Below are 22,764 nucleotides of genomic sequence, written 5' to 3' on the forward strand. Positions count from 1 at the left end.
TTATAATGATGAATTAAACCATATATATAATTAAAACCTTATATACTTATAATGATAATATTTCAATCCAATGTGTTTGTAATGGGAATTTTTTTTTGGTTAATCAAAAGTTTAGATTAGGAGAAAACACAATCTCATATAAAAACATAATTAATCAGAACCCTTTTGAAGATTTATAATAGGATTACGGATCGTGTAACACATCTCCAACGTAAATATGCAAGATAAAAAATATAAAGAATAAAGAAAATCGGATTCAATGTCGAATCCTAACTAGTAGAGCAAAAGGATTTAATTACCCGTGCCAATGAGATTTTTATTTGTAATAAAAACAAATAAACAAGCAATAATAAAAATTTTAGTCGCATTACTCTTTTTTTAATGATGATTTACCTATCAATATTTTTTTTCACCTAAAAATTAATTGTTTGTTGAACATCAAGAATTAGTAACTAAAATGTGATAAGAGTTGAGATAATATATGTAAGATCTTAAGATGAAACTTTGGTGTCCTCATTATTATCATTTCATAATTGGAAGATAAATTTCTTAAAATAAGTGAAATTTGTCCGCAGCAACTCTTTAAGTAAGTATATACATTTCACTTAAATAATTTACTGGGGTAAAAACACAAGCCATTTGGTCCTTTGCGGTGGGATGAAATTGTGTCAATAGTAGTGGCAAGGGCTCAGCCTCACAATCATATTAGTATTTTTCACTTTATACATTATTTGATTCAAGCAAATGCCACTAATGCAAATATATCAACACAGATTCTTTTAATTAATGATGTTGCATTTCAAATAAAGCTATATATCTACAAAATAGTTTCCATGCATGCATTTATCAATTGAAATCGTACGTATTACCATTGGTTATATGTATGTGATTAGTAGTTTTTTTTCTTCTTGGTTTTGTTTTCTGCCTGTATCGTTATGCAATGTCTCAATGAAGATTTTATTTTATTGTTAGGTCATTCTCCACCCTTCACAAAATCGACTACTTAAAATTGAGAGGATGCGAGACTACAAGGGTTTTCTAATTGCTAAATATTTTGTGGGCCTGTGAAGGAGAGGTGTGTTTAGCACTTTGCTGGATTCAGAACCCAACGACGTACTGGCCCATTATCAATTTTTGTCACTTATTAAGTTTTTCAGTGAAATCATATACTAAATTCTTTTATTTTTTGGCCCTCAATTGTCTTGCCCAAACTGAGAATGATGACGATTCAAGTTGAGATTGTTCCCTTCTCTCTGCCATTATGTTAAACTTTTCCATTTCTATTTTAACTTTCTATTTTTTTTTGTTGGTAAAAGTTGTAAAAATGTCTGTGTATGTACAACATTGTTTATAATGATATATTATAAGGTTCGCTTTTGTAATGGTCTTGCAAAATTTAAGGTGCAGTTAAAAACAAAATGTATTTAAGATTTAATGAAACTAGAGAACATTTCATCAAAGCTCTAGTTATAACTTAATAAAGAAAAGCTCTTATAAATATTTATTCATGTGAAGTTACTGGAAAATGGATGTAAACTATTATATTGTGTCTTTAGATTGATAAGTACTAAGATTTATATTTTCTATATCTTAATGAATCAAATCACGAGTTTTAATGAAGGTGCAGCTGACCAAATGGACGATAGTATACATATTATTAATATAAAATATGGGCGTCAGAAATGACTAGCCAGTAGCCACACTAACTTGAACATAAAACTTTAATAATGTTTTAAAGTTATAGCTATGATTGATTAGGGTTTGGTTAATTCATACAAATCAAGTCACATGTAAGTCTTAGCATCATACATTGGAAGATCATTAATCAATGAATGGCGGTTACATCACATGCAGCTTTGAAGTGTGCATATTTATTGTCATATTGCACATTATAATTCAGAGTAGATCCTTTCTTCAACTGGAGAGACAAACAAATTTATAATATAACCGATTTCTTTTTTTATTATTTATTTTTTATTTAGCTATATTCGTTTGTAATTTGTAACCCTACTTAATATATGGGATCAATCTAATATTTCTAAGATTAATTATATCATTATTACAAATAATACTTGACTAATAAAAATTATATTTCAAGACAAAAGGGGAAAAGTATGAATAAAATAAAAAAAATTATAAACCTTCTTTTAAGGGATAAATTTATCAATATATTTGTAGATTGCATCTTCTATGTATTCTAGTTGACAAAGTCCAAATGTAGAAGTAACCGTTATCGAGAAAAACTCAAGTCTCATATCGATTAGAGATTAGGTAATTAAATAATATATAAGTGAAAAACAATCTTCATCTTATAAGCCGGTTAAGCCGGTTTTGTAGGGTTGAGTTAGGCTTAATCCACTATTCTAACATGGTATCAGAGCCATTTAGATCCACTTTAAAAATGGGTCACCCATCATTGATGCATGCCTCATAGGTGTGAGGGGGTGTATTGGGAAAAACCCAAGTCCCGTCAATCCTAGATCATTAAAAAGGGTCACCCACCATTTATCCACGTACCAAGCCCAATAGTGCTGGACGTGAGGAGGTGTATTGAGAAAAACTCAAGTCTCACATCGACTAGAGATTAGACAATTGAATAAAATATAAGTGGAAAGCAACCCTCACTTTATAAGCCGGTTAAGCCAGTTTTGTAGGGTTGAGTTAGGCTTAATCCACTATTCTAACAACCGTGTTGTTTTGGAGTATGAAGATATTAAATAATACTTAATAATCTATATAAAACTCACATGCAAACATTCTCAAGGATCAAGTTGTTTAAATCGAAAAGTAAAAAAGCCAGGGTTTTTTTTAATAGTTTTCCTACGCAATTTTACCAAAATGAATATTGCTTATTACCTATGGACATCTACGAAATTCTGCTAAATAATATGTACATATAACTATTGTTTTACCCGTATTGCAAACAAGAGTTATTAACTAGTTATTTCTTTCTCCTCATGTCATCAGGTGGTGTTTTCTTTAATAAATATTAAAATGATTTTTTTCACTAAAAGTATTTTATTTTTTTAAAATTTGAATTTTTTTGTATATTTATTTTTATATAATAAAATAAATTTTTATTATTAACAATAAAAATATATCTTAATTATATTATATTACGAGCTTAACTACACTCTTAGTTTTGAATTTAATTTTGTGTGTTTTTAGTCTCTTATTTTTTTTAGCTAATAAAGTTTTTTCTGTTTTTAAAATTAAGTAAAATTGGAGCTGGTTGATTTGTTTCTAATTAAAAACCCTTAAAGTATTATCTTTTGTCCAAATATTTGAAAGTTTATATTTCTACGGGCATTTTTTTTAAATGTTTTTAATGTTTTTTTCTCTATTTTTTTTATAAAATTTCTTCTATATATATTTTTGAAATTAAAAAAAAAAATAACACAGTGAATAGGATGGACCTAATTATAATGAGTTTGAATACTTTATACAAGACACACATAACCGTTGGATTGAAAATTCATATCTCTTAGATCATATATATGAAATTTTATATTAATTCAAAATGATTTGATACTTCATTTTTATAAAAGAAAATTGACGTAATATATTCATTTCAAAATATACTAAAATATGAACACTTTGATTACTTTCAAGTTGTTGTTCAATTTTAACAAAATTTGATATACACGTATAAAATGATATATTATTATATATTCTTTTTTCGATATATCTATAGAATCGAATTAAAATTATGATTCTATAATATATATAGAATATTTTTATTTACTTTTTTAAGAAAAAATTTCTAATTAATAATAAATTGAATTATAATTCTAAATTTTTATATTAATTATATATTCTATATTTTTTATATTAATTAATATACCACATATAAATAGATTTCTAGTATTTTAAAATTAAAATATTAATCTTATCTTATTCTTAACTAATCTTATCTTATTCTTATATAATAGAATAAATAAAAATAATAGAATATAATATAAATAGAGTATTCAAATTGAAATTTTAAATTTTTTATAGTTTATTTGATTTATTTTATTATTTTGAACTTTCAATCTAACGGTTAGATTTACAAAATTCATAATTAACATAAAGTTATTGAGCGATATAATAATTAGTAAAAATTACATTGATGTAATTATAACCTCCTCACATCTATATATATATATATATATATTAGAAAACGAATAGTACCAAAACATGGTGAATTCTCTGAAAGACCACCTTCACAAGTGGTCCATGGGTGCATCATCAATTTTCACCCTTAGATGCATCTAAACTAGTAGACCATAATACACCTTACCACACTGGATCTAAATTTTTGATTTTTTTACTGATTTTTTTTTTAAATTACCCACAAAAAAAAAAAACACGTGGCAACAGACGCAGCTGCTACTGACACTCGGAACGGGCCGTTCTGAAATCAGAACGAGCCGTTCCAAATGAACAAATAACACATAAATATTGGACCAGAACGGGCCGTTCCAGATGACAAAAAAACACATGACGAATGGAACGGAACGGCCCGTTCCAACATCAGAACGGCCCGTTCCGAATTCAAAAATGACACATCAATAATTAAATCAGAACGGGCCATTCTGAAAACGGAACGGCCCGTTCTAACTACAAATTTGTCACACGAATTTTTTAAAGCAAAATAATATATTTTTTTCCATTCTACTAAATTACATCTACACCCTAAGCCCTAAACCAAAAAAATCTTATACTAAGGTCCATAATACAATACCAAACAATATAAACTCTTGTACTACCAAATATATAAGAAAAGTGGTCATCCACTAAGGCTCATAATACAAGACCAAACATTATAAACTCCTATACTACCAAATATATGAGAAAGGCGGTCATCCATGTAAAGTCCAAGTAAAGAGAACCTTAGGCCCACCAAACCCATTGGGCTCACTAAGCTCAGAAGTAAACAAAAGCCCAAAGGCCCACAAAGCCCAAAACTAGGCCCAATAAGCTTAAAACCCAAAAAGTCTTATACTAAGGCCCATAATACAAGACCAAACATTATAAACTCCTATACTACCAAATATATGAGAAAGGTGGTCATCCATGTAAAGACCAAGTAAAGAGAACCTTAGGCCCACCAAACTCATTGGGCTCACTAAGCTCAGAAGCAGTCAAAAGCTCAAAGGCCCATGAAGCCCAAAACAAGGCCCAATAAGCTTAAAACCCAAAAAGTCTTATACTAAGGCCCATAATACAAGACCAAACATTATAAACTCCTATACTACCAAATATATGAGAAAGGTGGTCATCCATGTAAAGCCCAAGTAAAGAGAACCTTAGGCCCACCAAACTCATTGGGCTCACTAAGCTCAAAAGTAAACAAAAGCCCAAAGGCCCATAAAGCCCAAAACTAGGCCCAATAAGCTTAAAATCCAAAAAGTCTTATACTAAGACCCATAATACAAGACCAAACAATATAAATTCTTATACTACCAAATATATGAGAAAGGTGGTCATCTATATAAAGCCCAAGTAAAGAGAACCTTAGGCCCACCAAATCCATTAGGCTCACTAAGCTCAGAAGTAATCAAAAGTCCAAAGGCCCATGAAGCCCAAAACTAGGCCCAATAAGCTTAAAACCCAAAAAGTCTTATACTAAGGCCCATAATACAAGACCAAAACAAAAGCCCAAAGGTCCATGAAGTACAAAACTAGGTTAGTGAGCCCAATGGGTTTGGTGGGCCAAAGGTTCTCTTTACTTGGGCTTTACATAGATGACCACCTTTCTCATATATTTGGCAGTATAGGAGTTTATATTGTTTGGTCTTGTATTATGGGCCTTAGTATAAGACTTTTTGAGTTTTATGCTTATTGGGCCTAGTTTTGGGCTTCATGGGCCTTTGGACTTTTGATTGCTTTTGAGTTTAGTGAGCCCAATGGATTTGGTGGGCCTAAGGTTCTCTTTACTTGGGCTTTATATAGATGACCACCTTTCTCATATATTTGGTAGTATAGGAGTTTATATTGTTTGGTCTTGTATTATGGGCCTTAGTATAAGACTTTTTGGATTTTAAGCTTATTGGGCCTAGTTTTGGGCTTCATGGGCCTTTGGACTTTTGATTGCTTTTGAGCTTAATGAGCCCAATGGGTTTGATGGGCCTAAGGTTCTCTTTACTTGGGTTTTACATAGATGACCACCTTTCTCATATATTTGGTAGTATAGGAGTTTATATTGTTTGGTCTTGTATTATGGGCCTTAGTATAAGACTTTTTGGGTTTTAAGCTTATTGGGCTTCATGGGCCTTTGGACTTTTAATTGCTTTTGAGCTTAGTGAGCCCAATGGGTTTGATGGGCCTAAAGTTCTCTTTACTTGGATTTTACATAGATGACCACCTTTCTCATATATTTGGTAGTATAGGAGTTTATATTGCTTGGTCTTGTATTATGGGCCTTAGTATATGACTTTTTGGGTTTTAAGCTTATTGGACCTAGTTTTGGGCTTCATGGGCCTTTGAGCTTTTGATTGCTTATGAGCTTAGTGAGCCCAATGAGTTTGGTGGGCCTAAGGTTCTCTTTACTTGGTCTTTAGTATAGGAGTTTATATTGTTTGGTCTTGTATTATGGACCTAAGTATAAGACTTTTTGGGTTTTAAGCTTGTTGGGCCTAGCTTTGGGCTTCATGGGCCTTTAGACTTTTGATTGCTTTTGAGCTTAGTGAGCCTAATGGGTTTGATGGGCATAAGGTTCTCTTTACTTGGACTTTACATAGATGACCACCTTTCTCATATATTTGGTAGTATAAGAGTTTATATTGTTTGATCTTGTATTATGGGCCTTAGTATAAGACTTTTTGGATTTTAAGCTTATTGGGCCTAGTTTTGGGCTTCATGGGCCTTTGGACTTTTGATTGCTTTTGAGCTTAATGAGCCCAATGGGTTTGATGGGCCTAAGGTTCTCTTTACTTGGGCTTTACATAGATGACCACCTTTCTCATATATTTGATAGTATAGGAGTTTATATTGTTTGGTCTTGTATTATGGGCCTTTGTATATGACTTTTTGGGTTTTAAGCTTATTGGACCTAGTTTTGGGCTTCATGGGCCTTTGAGCTTTTGACTGCTTCTGAGCTTAGTGAGCCCAATGAGTTTGGTGGGCCTAAGGTTCTCTTTACTTGGTCTTTAGTATAGGAGTTTATATTGTTTGGTCTTGTATTATGGACCTAAGTATAAGACTTTTTGGGTTTTAAGCTTGTTGGGCCTACCTTTGGGCTTCATGGGCCTTTAGACTTTTGATTGCTTTTGAGCTTAGTGAGCCTAATGGGTTTGATGGGCATAAGGTTCTCTTTACTTGGACTTTACATAGATGATCACCTTTCTCGTATATTTGGTAGTATAGGAGTTTATATTGTTTGGTCTTGTATTATGGGCCTTAGTATAAGACTTTTTGGGTTTTAAGTTTATTAGGCCTAGTTTTGGCCTTTATTCATAAGATGTTTGATGTCATTGAGGAAGGGGCTTCATATCTCGCTCAATTGAAAAACTATACTTAAATTTTAAATGTGATTTAGTAGAATGAAAAAAAAAAAACAAATATGTAGCCAGAACGGGCCGTTCCGAATTCAGAACGGCCCGTTCTGGTTTAAGTAATCATATGTTATTTTTAAATCTGGAACGGGCCGTTCAGATTTCAGAACGGCCCGTTCTGGTGTAGTTTATCACGTGTTTTTTTTCCTTCTAGAACGGCCCGTTCTGGTGCATTATTCTTGTGTTATTTTTTCATCTAGAACGGGCCGTTCTGGTTTCAGAACGGCCCGTTCAGAACGGCCCGTTCTGGAAGTGACAGCTGCTGCGTCAGTCATCGTAATACGTGTTTTTTTTTAGGTAATTTAAAAAAAAAATCCAGTAAAATATTCAGAAATTTTATCCGGTGTGTAAAGGTGTACAATATATCTTCTCACTAAATCACAATCTCAACCATTCATTGTTTTTAATATTATATCTATGGTGATTTTAAATGCACCATCCATGGACCACTTGTCCAACTTCTCCATCATAGACATCACCGTAAAAACATACTCAAAAGTCAAAAGCCTCATCGAATGCAATAGTGAACCAACTTGCTAGACCATTGACCACGGACTTTGAAATTTGAAAGGTCGGATAAATTTTTCAAAAGTATTTTAAGAAAAGAAAAGAAAATATTTTTAAAATTTAAATTAATTTATTTATAAGTTATTTTGTTAAAGTACTATTATATTAAAAATTTTAATATTTTTCATTTATGTATAAATTCATTTTAATTTATACAGAATTTTATTTTAAATATTTTCTTCTGCTAGAAATTTATTTACTAGAGAAATTTATCCAAATAACATTATATGAAGTAGAAAGCATTTGATATTAATTTTGAATTGACAGTGGTTTTTCCGATTTAACCCTTTTGAATTGGACAATGTCATGCCTTCTAAAAAAACAACAGGTTTAAATTAGCAGTGCATCAAAGGGAACAGATCGATTACAGAGCATTATCAAAATGTTTTTGCTCACGAAAAATAGACATAGAACACGACATATTTTTATTGGCTAACATAGATCTGACATGTTGATTAGTGAAAGATGGTACACTATTCACTAAATGTTGACAGGTATAACGTGCACCCTTCATTAAAAAAAAATAATGATTTTGTTTTGTTTTTCAGAAAAAAAAAAACCCTATCATTTACAGCAAACAAATCTGTCTGATAGAACTATTATTAATAATAAAGTTTTTTTTTTTTAAATTTGTGGAAAATTGAAATGCATGGCGTGTTATAACAATTCATTCATCTTATTCAACATTCATCAAACTGAACATTCTGAATATTTAATTTTATTTAATTTATTAAAGTATTTAAATATTATTCTAGTCTATGAAATGTGTATATCTTTTTTATTTAATTTTAAAACAAGTATTATCACTTAATTTAAATGTAGATTAAATACATTTTAATCTGATAAAATACATGAGTTTTAATTTTGATTTGAGGAAGATAATTGCATATGAATGTTATGTGAAATATATACAAAGAATGTTTTAACTTAAGGAATAGTTTTGTTACATCTTTGGTAATGTTTTAATAATATAAAGCTGTACACGAAAGATATAAGTTCTTTTTTTTAATTAAATTTATAGAATTATATATATATATATATATATATATATATATATATATATATATATGAATGAGGTTATAATTACACCGGTATAACTTTTACTAAGTATTATACCATTCAATAATTTTATATTAAATGTGAATTTTGTAAATTCAACCGTTAGATTGAAAGTTTCTTACTCTTAGATCATATATACAAAATTTTAAATTAATTCAAGATGATTTGATACTTCATTATTAGAAAATAAAATTGACGTAATGTATTCATTTCAAAATATACTAAAATATTAATATTTTGATTATCTTTAAGTTATTGTTCAATTTTAACTAAATTTGATATACACATATAAAGTGATATGAACTTTTAATCTAACGGTTGAATTTACAAAATTCACATTTAAAATAAAGTATTGAGTGGTGTAATATTTAATTAGTAAAAATTATATTGTAATTATAACCCATATATATATATATATATATATATATATATTACAAAGACTAAAATAATAGCATTAAACAATTCAGATAACAACAAATAACAAAAAAATGTTAGCAACATGATCCTTTCGATTTATTTCCTATCATCAAGCAAAATTTATTAAAAACTATAATATTATAAGTGAAACTAAGTAAATAAAAATGAGATTTATAATTTTCTGTTATTTTTAATAAATTTTAGTTTAAATGTGTTCAACATTAAAAAGCGTACAAATCACTACATTAGGCATAATGATAGGAAGTTTGAGGGTGGTTTGCACAAAATCTTGTTAGAGCGTCATTTAAATCTTTCCTACAAATTAAAAATAAAATAAAATTAAAAAGTGTACTAACATCTCTCATTCAAACATTTGTAAGTACCCTGACACAAGCGACTTAATATTTTATTCATCAATTTGATGGAAAAATGTGCAAGTTAATTATCATAAGATTAACTTTAATCAAGTTTCTTAGTCCTAAACTAAACTGGTGTCTGCCAGAGAATATGATTCTTAGATACATCGCTCTTGAAACATAATGTTGTTTAACCTGCAAATATCTGAAGAGCTGAAGAACCCAACAAAGAGATTGAACTTCTCTATGTCCAATCAACATGTGATTCTTGTACGTGCACCTTTCTTTGGGCTATTCTGGATATAAACCACCCACCAAACTTAAGTACCTAAAATTATTCATGCTGCGACGTTTTCATCATGCAAACACATCAATTTCCAAAGTAGAAGAAATGTCATTGTTGATTGCCCCCTTTTGTCGCCTAGTAACAGTAAATGCACTAGCAGCACAACACCTTATAGCCACAAAAATTGAATTGATTATGGCAACTTGAACCCAATAACCTAGATTCCAGGTGTATGGTGCAAACTTTAGACTACAACCACTTCATAGTTTACTTGCCATGATTATTTAAATCTGTCCAAACTCATCTTTTGAATTAGGACATGAATTGACAAGATAAGCCGATAAATTTCAAGTTCAATAATACACATGATAATTTGGAAAAAAAATCTTATATTATTGAAAAAGGGTTGAGAAGATGGAATTATTGATGCCTAACAGGGGAGCACACACCATCAATTCTCTCAAAATTCTACGTTACTCTTCTCATGGCCATGAGATTAAAAAAAAATCTCTAGTGCTGCCAAATTGCTGACCTAAAATGTCAGAAAGTCATATGAAACTTAGGATGACCCACATTGCCATCACATGTACACATCATAAAATCCAAATAGTCCACGTTCATAAAACATGGTACCATGTTTAGGTCCTCCTAGACCATGTTCCTATAAATAGATTCATCTAAGACTAGTTGTAATTCAAGCATTCTTGTGTTACCTAGGAACACCATTCTAGCAAAAACAACAAAGATGGAAACCATTTCTAAGTTTCCCTGTTCAAATCAACCGGTAAGATCCATTAGTTTTCCTACTAGAGTACACCCAGTTGCAAAGAGAGTTGAAGCACTTCTAAACCACCTAAAGCCTAATCATTCTCAACCTGTGATCTCAAGCACTAGTTGTTTGGAAGCTGAGACAATTCAGAGTGACTTAGTTGTGCTTGCTGAGGTATACAACTGCATGGAGGAACTCTTCCATTCTCCACAAACTCAACAAGCTCTTCTACGCTACCATGATGGGAAACTAGTAGAAGAAGCACTATGTGGCTCCGTCACATTGCTAGACACGTGTGAATCCGCAAGGGATTTGTTGTTGGTTCTAAAGGAACACATGCAAACTCTTCATTCAGCTACACGTAGAAGAAAGGGAGATTCAAGCATTGAAAGCAGCATTTCTGCATATGATGGCTTTAAGAAAAAGGCAAAGAAGACAATTGCCAAACAACTTGGACTACTGAAGAGAATGCAGAATAAGGGTTGTTCGTTTTCTTTCTTGGATCAAGATCAGCAACTAGCATTTTTGGCTAGAGTGATAAGAGAAGCAAGCACCATCACCATCTCTATACTACGTTCCGTGTTATTATTTCTTTCCATGCCAACAACATTTGGAACAAAAGGGTCCTCCTTGATCTCGAAGTTGAAGCCAACGGTTTTGTTTTCTTCCCAGAAAGAACAGAAGAACACCAATGGGGTTGCAGATCTCAACAGCGTTCTTTGCTCCCTTCTCAGAAGAGAGAAAAACAGCGATTCCAATGATGAACTTCAAAGGGCACTAGGAGTGTTGGAGACACTGAATGTTAATATTGATGGCCTTGAGGGTGGATTAGATTGCATATTTAGATGTTTAGTGAAAAATAGAGTGTCCTTTCTGAATATGCTAGCTCATTAAAGTAAAAATACACTCTTGTAAATGTAAGAATGATCATGTAGTTCCCATTTTTTAAGGGTTTGCTCTACACAAATCAGTACATGTTTGAACAAGAACATCATGATTGGTTCAGAATTCTATTATATCTTCTCAACATTTCCCTATTTTAGTTTATTTATTTTTTATTTCTTGCAAATTATTTTTGAAAACTGATAGTTGAAAGGCCTTCTACCAAACTAATGCTGGTGTTCAAGATTTATTTATTTTTATAATTTGGCTAATACACACTTAACAGTTCATCAGCCATCTTCCACAATGGTGGACTCTATCAATAATAGCTGTTGCTTACAAATATCGGTAAAACATAGGCAATTGATTCAATTTATACTATTAAAAAAATGAGGTCTGCCTATTTACTATTTAGGACGAAGATGTAAATTAAATCGTCATACAAGATCTTCCTTCCAAGCCTCCATAAAGAAAATAATGAATGCTTTTAAAGCTTATAAGATGAGAAATTCTGCACACTCTTATAAAATTGAGGGATTTTGGTACTTGGTTGTGCTAATTTTTATACCAACTGCATTTTAGTTTTACCATATCAATTTTTTTTACATAATTTATATTAGAATACAAACAAGTCTTATATTAATAAAATAAAATAATAAATAATAGTTTATATAGTACAAACATATTTTAATGATTGAATTTTTTTTTGAGTGATGATTAAAAATAAAATTATAAAAACTTAAACTTAAAATAGATAATATCTCATTATTATAAAATATGTTTATGTAATAATTTTATAAAAATAACCCTCTGTCAGATAAATTATATAAAATAACCCATCAATTTACTAAAACATCTGAGTTAACCTCTCAATAAACATGGTGCCAATGTATTGATAAAAGCGAAATTACTAGAAATTAGTGTTAGACACTATTCCGAAGGTGATTGAGAGTACAACCTTGAAAATGAAGTGCACAACTACTTATATCTTTAATGGTAAAACAGATGACATGACAACAACTTTCATCTTTATTTGTCTAAGTCACCTTTTTAAAAGACCTCGATTTATGGAATATACTTACTTTTTTAATTTAATGCTTTCTTCATATAAAATATTCATAAGTAATCTTGAAGCAATCTGTTACCTGTTCATAGTTTCATACCACCAATTCAATTGTGCCAAATAGAAGCGTACACTCACACTGGAACTAATTCCACCAGCCCACTATAAACAATATCCATGGGCCTTAGTGCCATTTTCAAAAAACATATCCTTGATGAATTTTGTCTTGAGTTGGCCATAAGAGGATCAGAACTCGAAATCCAGAATAAGCCCTTCCTTAGGCTGTCATTTGTGCCTGGACCTAGCAGAGTACAAGAGATTTCGGGCCACTGGGCCTCCATCTTATTTGACATTCACAGTAAACACAGTAGCAGAGTAGCCAATCGATAACAGGTCATTAGGTAAGTATTTTTTTTTTTCTTTAGAAAAAGAGAAATCATTTTTCTTTAAAGGCTAAATTATCATATTTTTAACAAGGTCATCTACGTTATTATTATGTAATAAAATCACAATCTCATCAACCACTGTAGCTCTCTACACTACTCACAGGTTTCCAAGTCAGGTAAATTTTACGACTTAAATTAATTTAAATATAAATTCTCAATTGCATTCAATAATTCAAATATTAAAAATTGAATGGTAAATACACGTGTAGAAGTCCTCCGTTCGGGAAGTGAATGCTAAATAGAATGATTTGAGAAAGTTATAGTTTACAACTTTACATCATGAGAAGTTTTTTGCATATAGCCTATATTACTTGTTAGCCTTTTCTAAATAGTATTAAGTATTAACACATAAAACATATCTTCTTCCCTTATTCATTGTTGTGTCCCTGTCCCAGATGCATTATGATTGGGTTCATGTCTCATGTTTAATTCGTTATCTTGTTTCTCCGGAGCACATAATAACAATGGGGCCGTAGGATACTCGTCCTTTGTATGTACCACAAGATTTATGATGAAAAGCAAATATAGGAATGGGATTCTTCTTTGGTTTTAAACAGAACAAAATAATGAAAAAGTTGGTATCGGTAAAATAAAAAGCGGAGACATAAGGCTAAATGACCTATCTTTTGGTTCTCCAAATTGCAATCACGTTATATATAACTCAATTTGTTGTCGATTTATTTGTCATAACCAACAAGATCTGGATCTTATCGATAGAAGAGCCATTTATTAGACAATTTTGCAGCTCTAGCTCCTTGCTGTTGAGACAAGCCAGGTAATGGATATCACTGAAACAAACAACATCATTTTTATATTTGAAATGAAGAGGCAATGTGGCAGCAAAGGAGGCAAAGTAGGTGATGACTAATGAGGTTTTCTGATTGCCAACACTCGGAGGACATGCCAGTTATGCATCACAAACCCATTTCAATATTATCATGCATGTATTATATCACAAATAATACTGCACAATGTTTGGCAGAGATGTGACAAGTTCACCAAATTATTAGGGAACACATGCAGGTACCACATGCTCAAGTTGATTATGAAATGTTAATTGCGTTGCCTATTATGTTGACCAATAGGATTAAGTTATGAATTGCACCTATATATAGAGATTGAAGGAATTGGTGAGAGCACAAAAACATTAAGCTTCCTTTGTAACAAAAAGAGTAACCATGGCAAACAAGTTCCATGTTCGCTCAAACAGTTTTCCTTGTGAATCTCATCCTACCACCACTAATGTAGAGGAAGAGCTGAACAAGCTCAAAACTTGGGAAGCCACATCCACATCCTCATCAAACTCCATCGCCACCGGCTTGTCCTTGCTTCAAGATTTGTATATTTGCTTGGAGGATCTTCTCAACTTGCCATCAACCCAAAAGATGATTTCCAACCATCAAGGTGAGAAATGTATGGAAGAGTTGTTGGATGGTTCAGTGAGAATTTTGGATGTATGTGGCATCACAAGGGACACCATGTTACAAATTAAGGAAAACGTTCAATCCCTTCATTCTGCTCTAAGAAGGAGAAAGGGGGATTCAAGCATTGAAAGAATTATAGCGGAATATAACTTATTCTCAAAGAAAATGAAGAAGAATGCCAAGAAGTTGATCACATCTTTGAAGCAGATGGAGACCAAATTTGGAGTATCCACACTCTTGAATCAAGACCAACAACTCGCTGCTTTGGTTAGAGTGCTTAGGGAAGTGATTGTAATGAACATGTCTATCTTCCAATCCTTGCTAGCTTTCTTGACCGTGCCTGCTTCAAAGTCAAAGGCGACCAAATGGTTACTAGTAGCAAAATTGATGCACAAGGGAGTGATATCATGCGAAGAGAACCAAGAGAATTCCAATGAGTTGAAGAGTGTGGAAGCATCTTTAAGCCACCTTCAAAGTGAAGGCAGTAATGTTGCAAAGATGCAGGTTGCACATGAAAGATTGGAAGCATTGGAGAATGCCATTGAAAGCATTGAAAATGGATTGGAGAGCGTCTTTAGGCGCATGGTTAAATCGAGAGCTTGCCTTTTGAACATGATGACTCAATAGAAAATATTAGTCATAATTTTCTCCCCAAATCCTGCAGAGCATCCAAAATTTAGGGATCTGCTAAGGGTTGGAAAATTTTGCCTCCATCAATTTGTACATTTATACAATTCAATTTATAGAACAAGTGTTTATACTCTACATATTTCCATATATTTTTCACATTATCTCGAATCTTTGGTTAAACATTATGATTTCACCTAAAAAATATTTTAAAATCTTGTTCGAAAATGAAAAAAAATAATTATGGAACATTACTTGAAATAGTATATATATGTAGAACTAGGTTCGACCTCTACTACAACATTCAATATATATATTTTTTAATTTGATTTACTATATAAAATTTTGTTATTTATAGTATTTAAATAAAAATAAATATCTTAAAATTTTTTTTCATTACATTTACCTAAACAAAAATTCATTCTAAATATAATCAATTATTAAAATAATTTAATTCATTCTAAATGTAAATATCTTAATTTTTTTTTTCATTACATTTACCTCAACGTTTGAACTTCCCTACACGCTACACGTGGAATTCAAGTTCCCGCGTGTGTGCCTTTTTTAAAACCCCTTTCTTCTTCACCATTGCTTCCCTCACTTTTTCATTTCCTTTTCGTCATGGCCAAACGCGGAACACCCAATGCATGCGACGACACCGTATCGCTTCTTCCCTCCCACCGGAAGAAAGCCAAGCCCTCCGCCTCTAACCCCGACGTCTGCTTCGTCGGAAAGCCCATTCCGGCCACCGAGGCCCGCGCTAAGTGGCCCCACCGTTACCACGCTGAAAAGAAAGGTTCAGCTCCAAACTCAAAACAGTGAGTCTTTTATATTTATATTTATATTTCACTGTTATTTCATTCCTTGCATGGCAACTACGATTTAACACCTATGTATGCATATGACTCTGTAGAGGTGCCTGCGAGAACAGTGAGGTTATGCTTGCATTGCGTCATTACCGTCAAGCAAAGATAGATGGAGTTCTGTATAGCCTCTATGACGATGCTTATGTTAAGGTATTTGCTTTTCAATTCTATGCTATGAGATCATGTTAAAAACGAAAACCAAAACTACTTGAAAAAAATTAACGTTCTTGTTGGATTATTTCAGGCGGAAGGTGATAAACCTAATTATATTGCGAAGATTGTTGAGATGTTTGAAACCCTTGATAAGGAATTATATTTTGTGGCTCAGTGGTTTTACAGGGCTGAGGATACAGTGAGACTCAATGGCTTAACTCTTTTCTCTTTTTAAATCTTTATTATCTTTGAACTCACTCGTTTTGGGGTTTTGAATAAGTGTAGGTTATCAAAAACCACGGTGAACTTGTTGACAAGAAACGGGTGTTTATATCTGATGTAAAGGACGCGAATCCGCTGGATTGTATTGTTTCCAAAGGCAAAATTGTTGAAGTATCTTCGCATGTACGTGAGGGGGGTGTTTGGAAAAGTATATTTGAGCCTTTGGAATATTTTTATATAAGTTCTTGGAAAATATTGTCAAGATGAGTTCTAGCTTATTTCAATAAACTTTGGAATTTAGCGTATGAATGAGTAATTATTTGACGAGAATTTACTGAATAAATAGTTTATTATACTGTTTACTTTACCTTAACATGTCCTATAAATTTATCTTGAGATTGAGAGAGCTTAAAATTTGCCTGTTACAGGTGGACTTGACCGGAAACAAGAGAAAAATCCCGTCTTGTGATTTCTACTGCAACATGAAGTATACTGTGCCGTACTTGACCTTTTCAAACCTCGTTAATGGCAAGAGCGATATGATGTTTTGAATGAAATTACTGCACGATTCGTAGTCTCTATTGTTTAATAACTGCACGATTCAGTCTCTGTTGTTTTTGCACTACACATTGCTGAATTTGCCATCTTATTTGTGGTTCCCTCTGATTATCCAGAAACAGCCAAAATAGAAAGCGACGCATCTTCGACAATCTCTAGTGAAACGGGTTCTAATGGTGTTGTAAACGATACTAATAATCTTGCTAATGGAAAGAATAATGAAAATAACAGCTCTGATTTGTCGGAGTGGACTTTGCTGGATTTGTATTCTGGTTGTGGAGCCATGTCCACAGGGCTTTGTTTGGGTGCATCTTTGGCAGGCATCAAACTTGTCACGGTATGTAGAATATTTTACATCAATCAAACTTATTTGAGTTGTTCTTTTGAGCAGTTTATAATGAATTTGTATTTGATTTTAAAGAGGTGGGCCGTTGACATTAATCCACATGCATGTAAAAGTTTGAAGTTAAATCACCCTGAAACTCAGGTAAGGTTTTGTTAATATGCCATAGTTTGCACTTGTCATTATATTTTCAGTCCTATGCTGACATTGCTTTGCTAAAATGACAATCAGGTCAGAAATGAGCCTGCGGAAAACTTTTTAAATCTAATAAAAGCTTGGGCTAAACTTTGTGAGGAGTTTTACTTGATAGGATCAGAACGTTCAGATTCTGATCCAGACATGGATGAAGACGGAGTTGATAATGATAGCGGTGATGTGAAAAATGAAGACACAGGAAATCAATCTGACTCTGAGGATTTTGAGGTGGAGAAGTTGCTAGCTGTTTGCTATGGAGATCCCAATGATATCAAGAAACCCGGACTATATTTTAAAGTATGTTGGCTTTATGTTTGCACTATACATTAATTGGTTTACATATTTAGTTTAATGTGTTAATGTTATTTGGATTGACTTATTCACCAAGAGTTCTTTGCTCCTCTTATGTTATTCTTTAAAACTTAATTGGTGTCTAAGGGAAAACAAATGCATGTGTGAATGAGTACCAATTTAGGTTGTAACCAAGCAAGCACGTACAATCCAATGCAATCATCATAGAATTTATGGCTTTGGTTTTTACATATCTTGAAGGGTATTTATTAGGCGTTATAAATCATTAATTTCATCGAAGCATGCTACGAAAATTTTCTCTGTATTAATGTAGATAGCAGTTCCTAAAATGGTGCAACATGTGCGGTATAGATATGACTATATTTATTGTGTTTGTTGAGATAAGATTTGTAGATAACTGTTTTTACAAATGTAGGACATTGATATGACCTAATGTTTCAAAAGAAAATGAAATATAGTTTGATATTAAACGATCAATAGTTTATACGCTTTTTTTAAAATCATAATTAACAAACTAAAATTACTAAATAATTGCTATTTGCAATAACTATTCTACCAATTAAGTTGATGTGGTGCTTGAACTTTGATTTTAACTGGCTTCCTCCTCTTATCTATTGAGATACTAAGAACACCTTTAGTAGTAAACTGAAAAAACAAATGTTTTTCAAAGGTGACATTAGTTTTTGGCAGCATGTCCCAATTTCATTGGATTTGATTTTATTCGATTTTCAAGTGTTAATAGAGCCTCCTATATTTTTTTTCATGTGCAATGAAAAAATTCCAGTTAATGATCAATCAGTCATTCTGCTGTTAAATCACGTAGGTGCGTTGGTTGGGTTATGATTCTAGTTACGACACATGGGAGCCAATAGAGGGATTGAGGTGTGTCCTTTTCATCAAAATTATTATTCTCCTCACCTTTGCTTTGTGATTTTTTTTTTGTTTGCTTCATAACACATTCAGCCAAATTCTTGCAAAGTTCTGACTCTAATTATGTTTGTGCCAGCGATTGCAAGGAGGTCTTGAAAGATTTTGTGACAAAAGGATACAAGAAAAAGTTATTGCCGCTTCCTGTTAGTCTCCATTCTTGAATAAACTTAAATTCTTGGCCTACACTCGAGCACTTGGTTCACTTATAAAGGTTTGTCAATTGATTTCGTGATACCTAACCCTTGTGCAGGGTGATGCTAATTTTATTTGCGGGGGCCCTCCTTGTCAAGGAGTAAGCGGTTTCAACCGTTTCAGGAACGCAGAAGCTCCATTAGAGGATAAAAAAAATGGGCAATTGATTGTTTACATGGATATTATTGATTTTCTGAAACCAAAATATGTCCTCATGGAGAATGTCGTTGATATTTTGAAGTTTTCTGGTGGTTATCTGGGGCGTTATGCCATAGGCCGTCTTGTGGCAATGAATTATCAAGCTAGAATGGGCATGATGGCAGCAGGGTCTTACGGCCTTCCACAATTTCGTATGCGTGTTTTCCTTTGGGGAGCTCGTCCTACTGAGGTAACATTATTGTGTATGCTTATAGGTTTTTTATTTTTTATTCTTTTCCTGTTGGTTAGATAAGGTTAATGTATGTTGTGAATGGTAAGGTACACGATTTATCTAATTTCTCTATTTGTTGGACAGAAATTGCCTCCATATCCGTTACCAACGCATGAGGTGGTTTCAAGAGGTTGGGTACCCACCGAGTTTGAAGTAAGGACTGGTAGATTCAGACATATTTCCTCTGTTGTCTTTGATTTTAAAATCAACTGGGTCTGATAGCTTCCATAATGCAGGAAATTACAGTAGCTTATGAAAGCAAAGAAACCTGTCAGCTGGCCGATGCTCTTGTACTTGAAGATGCTATATCAGATCTCCCACCTGTATGTTTATTTTGATCTGAAGTACATTTGTTAATGAAGTTTGTTGGATTGATATGAAAGTTTGATTTTTATCCCATTTCTTGCCTTTTTCTTTTTTTCTTTTTTCATTTTGCCCCCATTAATTAGGTTTCAAATGATGAGAGCCAAGATGAAAGGAAGTATGGAACTGTTGCTCGAACCGAGTTTCAGAAATATATTAGATTGAAGAAAAATGGTTCGCCTTTATATTTGTTTTTGCGTTTTAGAGCATGCTTATGTTATTTATACTTTGGTTTGATGTGCTTTCTTCTATATGCATGCGAAACTAATTAGCTAAGAACATCCTCCAAGATATTGTCGAATATTTCGTCGTGCTCTACGTTGCTTTTGTTATATATAGAATCGTGTTGTGGTGGTTGACTGTAGGGAATAATATTTGTCACGTTGCTTTCTTTTCTTGCATCATGCATGTAATGTTTACGTACAACATGAATATATATTTTTTTGTTTTGAGGATGTACAACATGAATATTGACATCATACGTTCTCTGTTTTGAAGAAATGGTGGGTAATTTGGCTACTGCTCAAAGAACACCATGTAGAATGCTGTGTGATCATCGTCCTCTGCAATTGAACAAAGATGATTATGACAGAGTTTGTCAGATTCCAAAGAAGAAGGTTTGATCTTATGCACCGTCAGAAAATTCTTTTAACTTCGGTCTAAATTTAGATTGTTTTTTATCACATTTTCAGGGTGCAAACTTCAGAGATCTATCTGGAGTACTTGTGAAGGATAACAAAGTTGAATGGGATCCATCGGTTGAAAGAGTGATGCTAGACTCAGGGAAACCTTTGGTATCAATCTTTTGCCACCTTTTCTTAGGGAGATTATTTAATACTAACCCTTTGTTGAGTACCAAAGCATTTTTGTCAAATTTGTATATTTTTTTATGGTCATGAATAGGTCCCTGATTATGCTATGAAATTTGTCCACGGGACCTCTTCCAAGTAAGTATATGCATATCACTTAATTTTTTTATGCTTTTGGTCCGTTTCTATAAAAAATCTTAATATAATGGGGAAAAAACACAGGCCATTTGGTCGTTTGTGGTGGGATGAAATTGTGCCAACAGTGGTGACAAGGGCCGAGCCTCATAACCAGGTTAGCATTTTTTGCTTTGTACATTATTTGATTTAATTTGGAAAACTAATGTCAATTATACAAAAATCAGTACAGATTTTTTTAATTAATGGTGTTGCATTTCAAGCAATGTTATTTTCAAAATGGTTTTCATGCATGCATTTTATAATTAAACTCATGTCTCTGGTTTATACGAATGTGAGTGGTAGTTTTCTCTTGGTTGTGTTCTTCTGCATGTATCATCATTATGCATTGTCTCCATGAAAATGTTATTTCATTGCTAGGTTATTCTCCACCCTGCACAAGATCGAGTTCTTACAATTCGAGAGAATGCGAGACTACAAGGGTTTCCTGATTGTTATAAACTTTGTGGGCCTATCAAGGAGAGGTATGATTAGCACTAATCAGGATTCAGAATCCAGTGATGAATTGGTCCATTTTTACTTTTTTAATTAGTTTGATTTTTTCTACGTGTCTGATCGTCACCCATTAAGTTTTCCAGTTAAATCATATACTAAATTCTTTTTCTTTTTGGCCCTGAATGTTTCTATACAGGTACATACAAGTTGGAAATGCTGTTGCTGTTCCTGTTGCTCTTGCATTGGGATATACATTTGGTTTGGCCTGCCAAGGATTGTGTGATGACAATCCTTTGAAAACACTCCCCTTTAAGTACCCAAGTTGTCTTGCCCAAACTGAGAATGATGACCATTCAAGTTGAGGCTGTTGCCGTTCTCTTTGCTGTTGCCATGTTAACCTTTTCCATTTCTAATCTAACTATTAATTTGAAGGCCGAAAAGTTGAACCAATGATTGTATGTACACTTGACATTGTTTATAATGATTTGAGATTCGCTTTCGGTGATTGTTTTGCAAAATTTAAGATGTATTTAGAATCTAGATATTGATCAGCGTAATGTGTGGTTTATATAATGTAAGTGTTAATATATACATATTAGGAGAGATTTATATAATTTAAGAGTAAGGTTATCTTAAATTTATTTTATAATAATTTATGATTTATATTAAATTTTAGCAGTTTAATCGATGAATTAAAAATTTTAAATATATAAATTAAGTTTGTAAGTTTTTAAAAATTTAAAATCTATCTAATACTTCATATTTAAATTTAAACCAATATATAAAATATTTTTATTTATTGGTTAATTAGAATTAATGAAATAAAATATTAAATAATTTTTATTTTTATTTTTAAAATCTGTTGTCTTTATTTGTATGTCAAGAATTTTTAATTTAATATTTAACGTAAGTTTATTTAAATTTATTCTATTCAATAATTTATATATATCAAATTTTAATGATATTGTCATTGAATTAAAAGTTATTAGTTCAGAGTAAATTTGTAAATTTTTTTAAAAAATTAAAAATTATAGAATATTTTGTTTCATTAATTCAAGTTTATTTTTTTTTAAATTTGTATACTTGATTCATGTGTTAAATATTTTTAATTTAATTATTGAAATACTAAAATTTGATATAAAATATAAGTTATTAAGTAAAATAAATTTAAATCATTAAGTAGACTTATTTTAAAAGTAAATGAATCTCTTTTATCTCTATATGATTTAGTTTGATGATATTAAAAATATTTATAAAAATATAACAAACATTTAAATTAAATAGTAGTAAAGTAATTGTTGAATTTATACAATAAAGACTCGTTAAA

General features: G+C 32.0%; 3 protein-coding genes across 4 annotated transcripts; all 3 read left to right on the forward strand.

The window, feature by feature from the left end:
* Positions 1–10,754: 10,754 nt before the first annotated feature.
* On the forward strand, positions 10,755–12,062 carry LOC109800179 (uncharacterized). The gene has a single exon (XM_020360918.3). The coding sequence runs from the start codon at positions 10,969–10,971 to the stop codon at positions 11,884–11,886; it is 918 nt and encodes a 305-aa protein (XP_020216507.1). The 5' UTR covers positions 10,755–10,968; the 3' UTR covers positions 11,887–12,062.
* Positions 12,063–13,629: 1,567 nt separating this feature from the next.
* Positions 13,630–15,572, forward strand: LOC109800181 (uncharacterized). The gene has a single exon (XM_020360920.3). The coding sequence runs from the start codon at positions 14,562–14,564 to the stop codon at positions 15,432–15,434; it is 873 nt and encodes a 290-aa protein (XP_020216509.1). The 5' UTR covers positions 13,630–14,561; the 3' UTR covers positions 15,435–15,572.
* Positions 15,573–16,016: 444 nt separating this feature from the next.
* Positions 16,017–21,955, forward strand: CMT1 (chromomethylase 1). 2 transcript variants are annotated; one of them, XM_020360913.2, is made up of 20 exons: positions 16,017–16,252; positions 16,348–16,450; positions 16,545–16,652; positions 16,739–16,858; positions 17,104–17,203; positions 17,350–17,570; positions 17,655–17,720; positions 17,808–18,068; positions 18,907–18,965; positions 19,090–19,156; positions 19,264–19,593; positions 19,720–19,788; positions 19,872–19,958; positions 20,085–20,172; positions 20,497–20,615; positions 20,691–20,792; positions 20,902–20,945; positions 21,030–21,099; positions 21,363–21,466; positions 21,634–21,955. In XM_020360913.2, the coding sequence occupies exons 1-20, from the start codon at positions 16,056–16,058 to the stop codon at positions 21,797–21,799; spliced, it is 2,481 nt and encodes an 826-aa protein (XP_020216502.1). In that variant the 5' UTR covers positions 16,017–16,055; the 3' UTR covers positions 21,800–21,955. The 2 variants fall into 2 exon arrangements, with proteins under 2 accessions (XP_020216502.1, XP_020216503.1); XM_020360914.2 differs by having other exon boundaries at positions 17,356–17,570.
* The last annotated feature ends 809 nt before the right edge of the window (positions 21,956–22,764 follow it).

The sequence above is a fragment of the Cajanus cajan genome, chromosome 11 (assembly GCF_000230855.2).
Source record: "Cajanus cajan strain Asha chromosome 11, NIPB_CcT2T_4, whole genome shotgun sequence".
NCBI classification, from domain to species: Eukaryota; Viridiplantae; Streptophyta; class Magnoliopsida; order Fabales; family Fabaceae; genus Cajanus; species Cajanus cajan.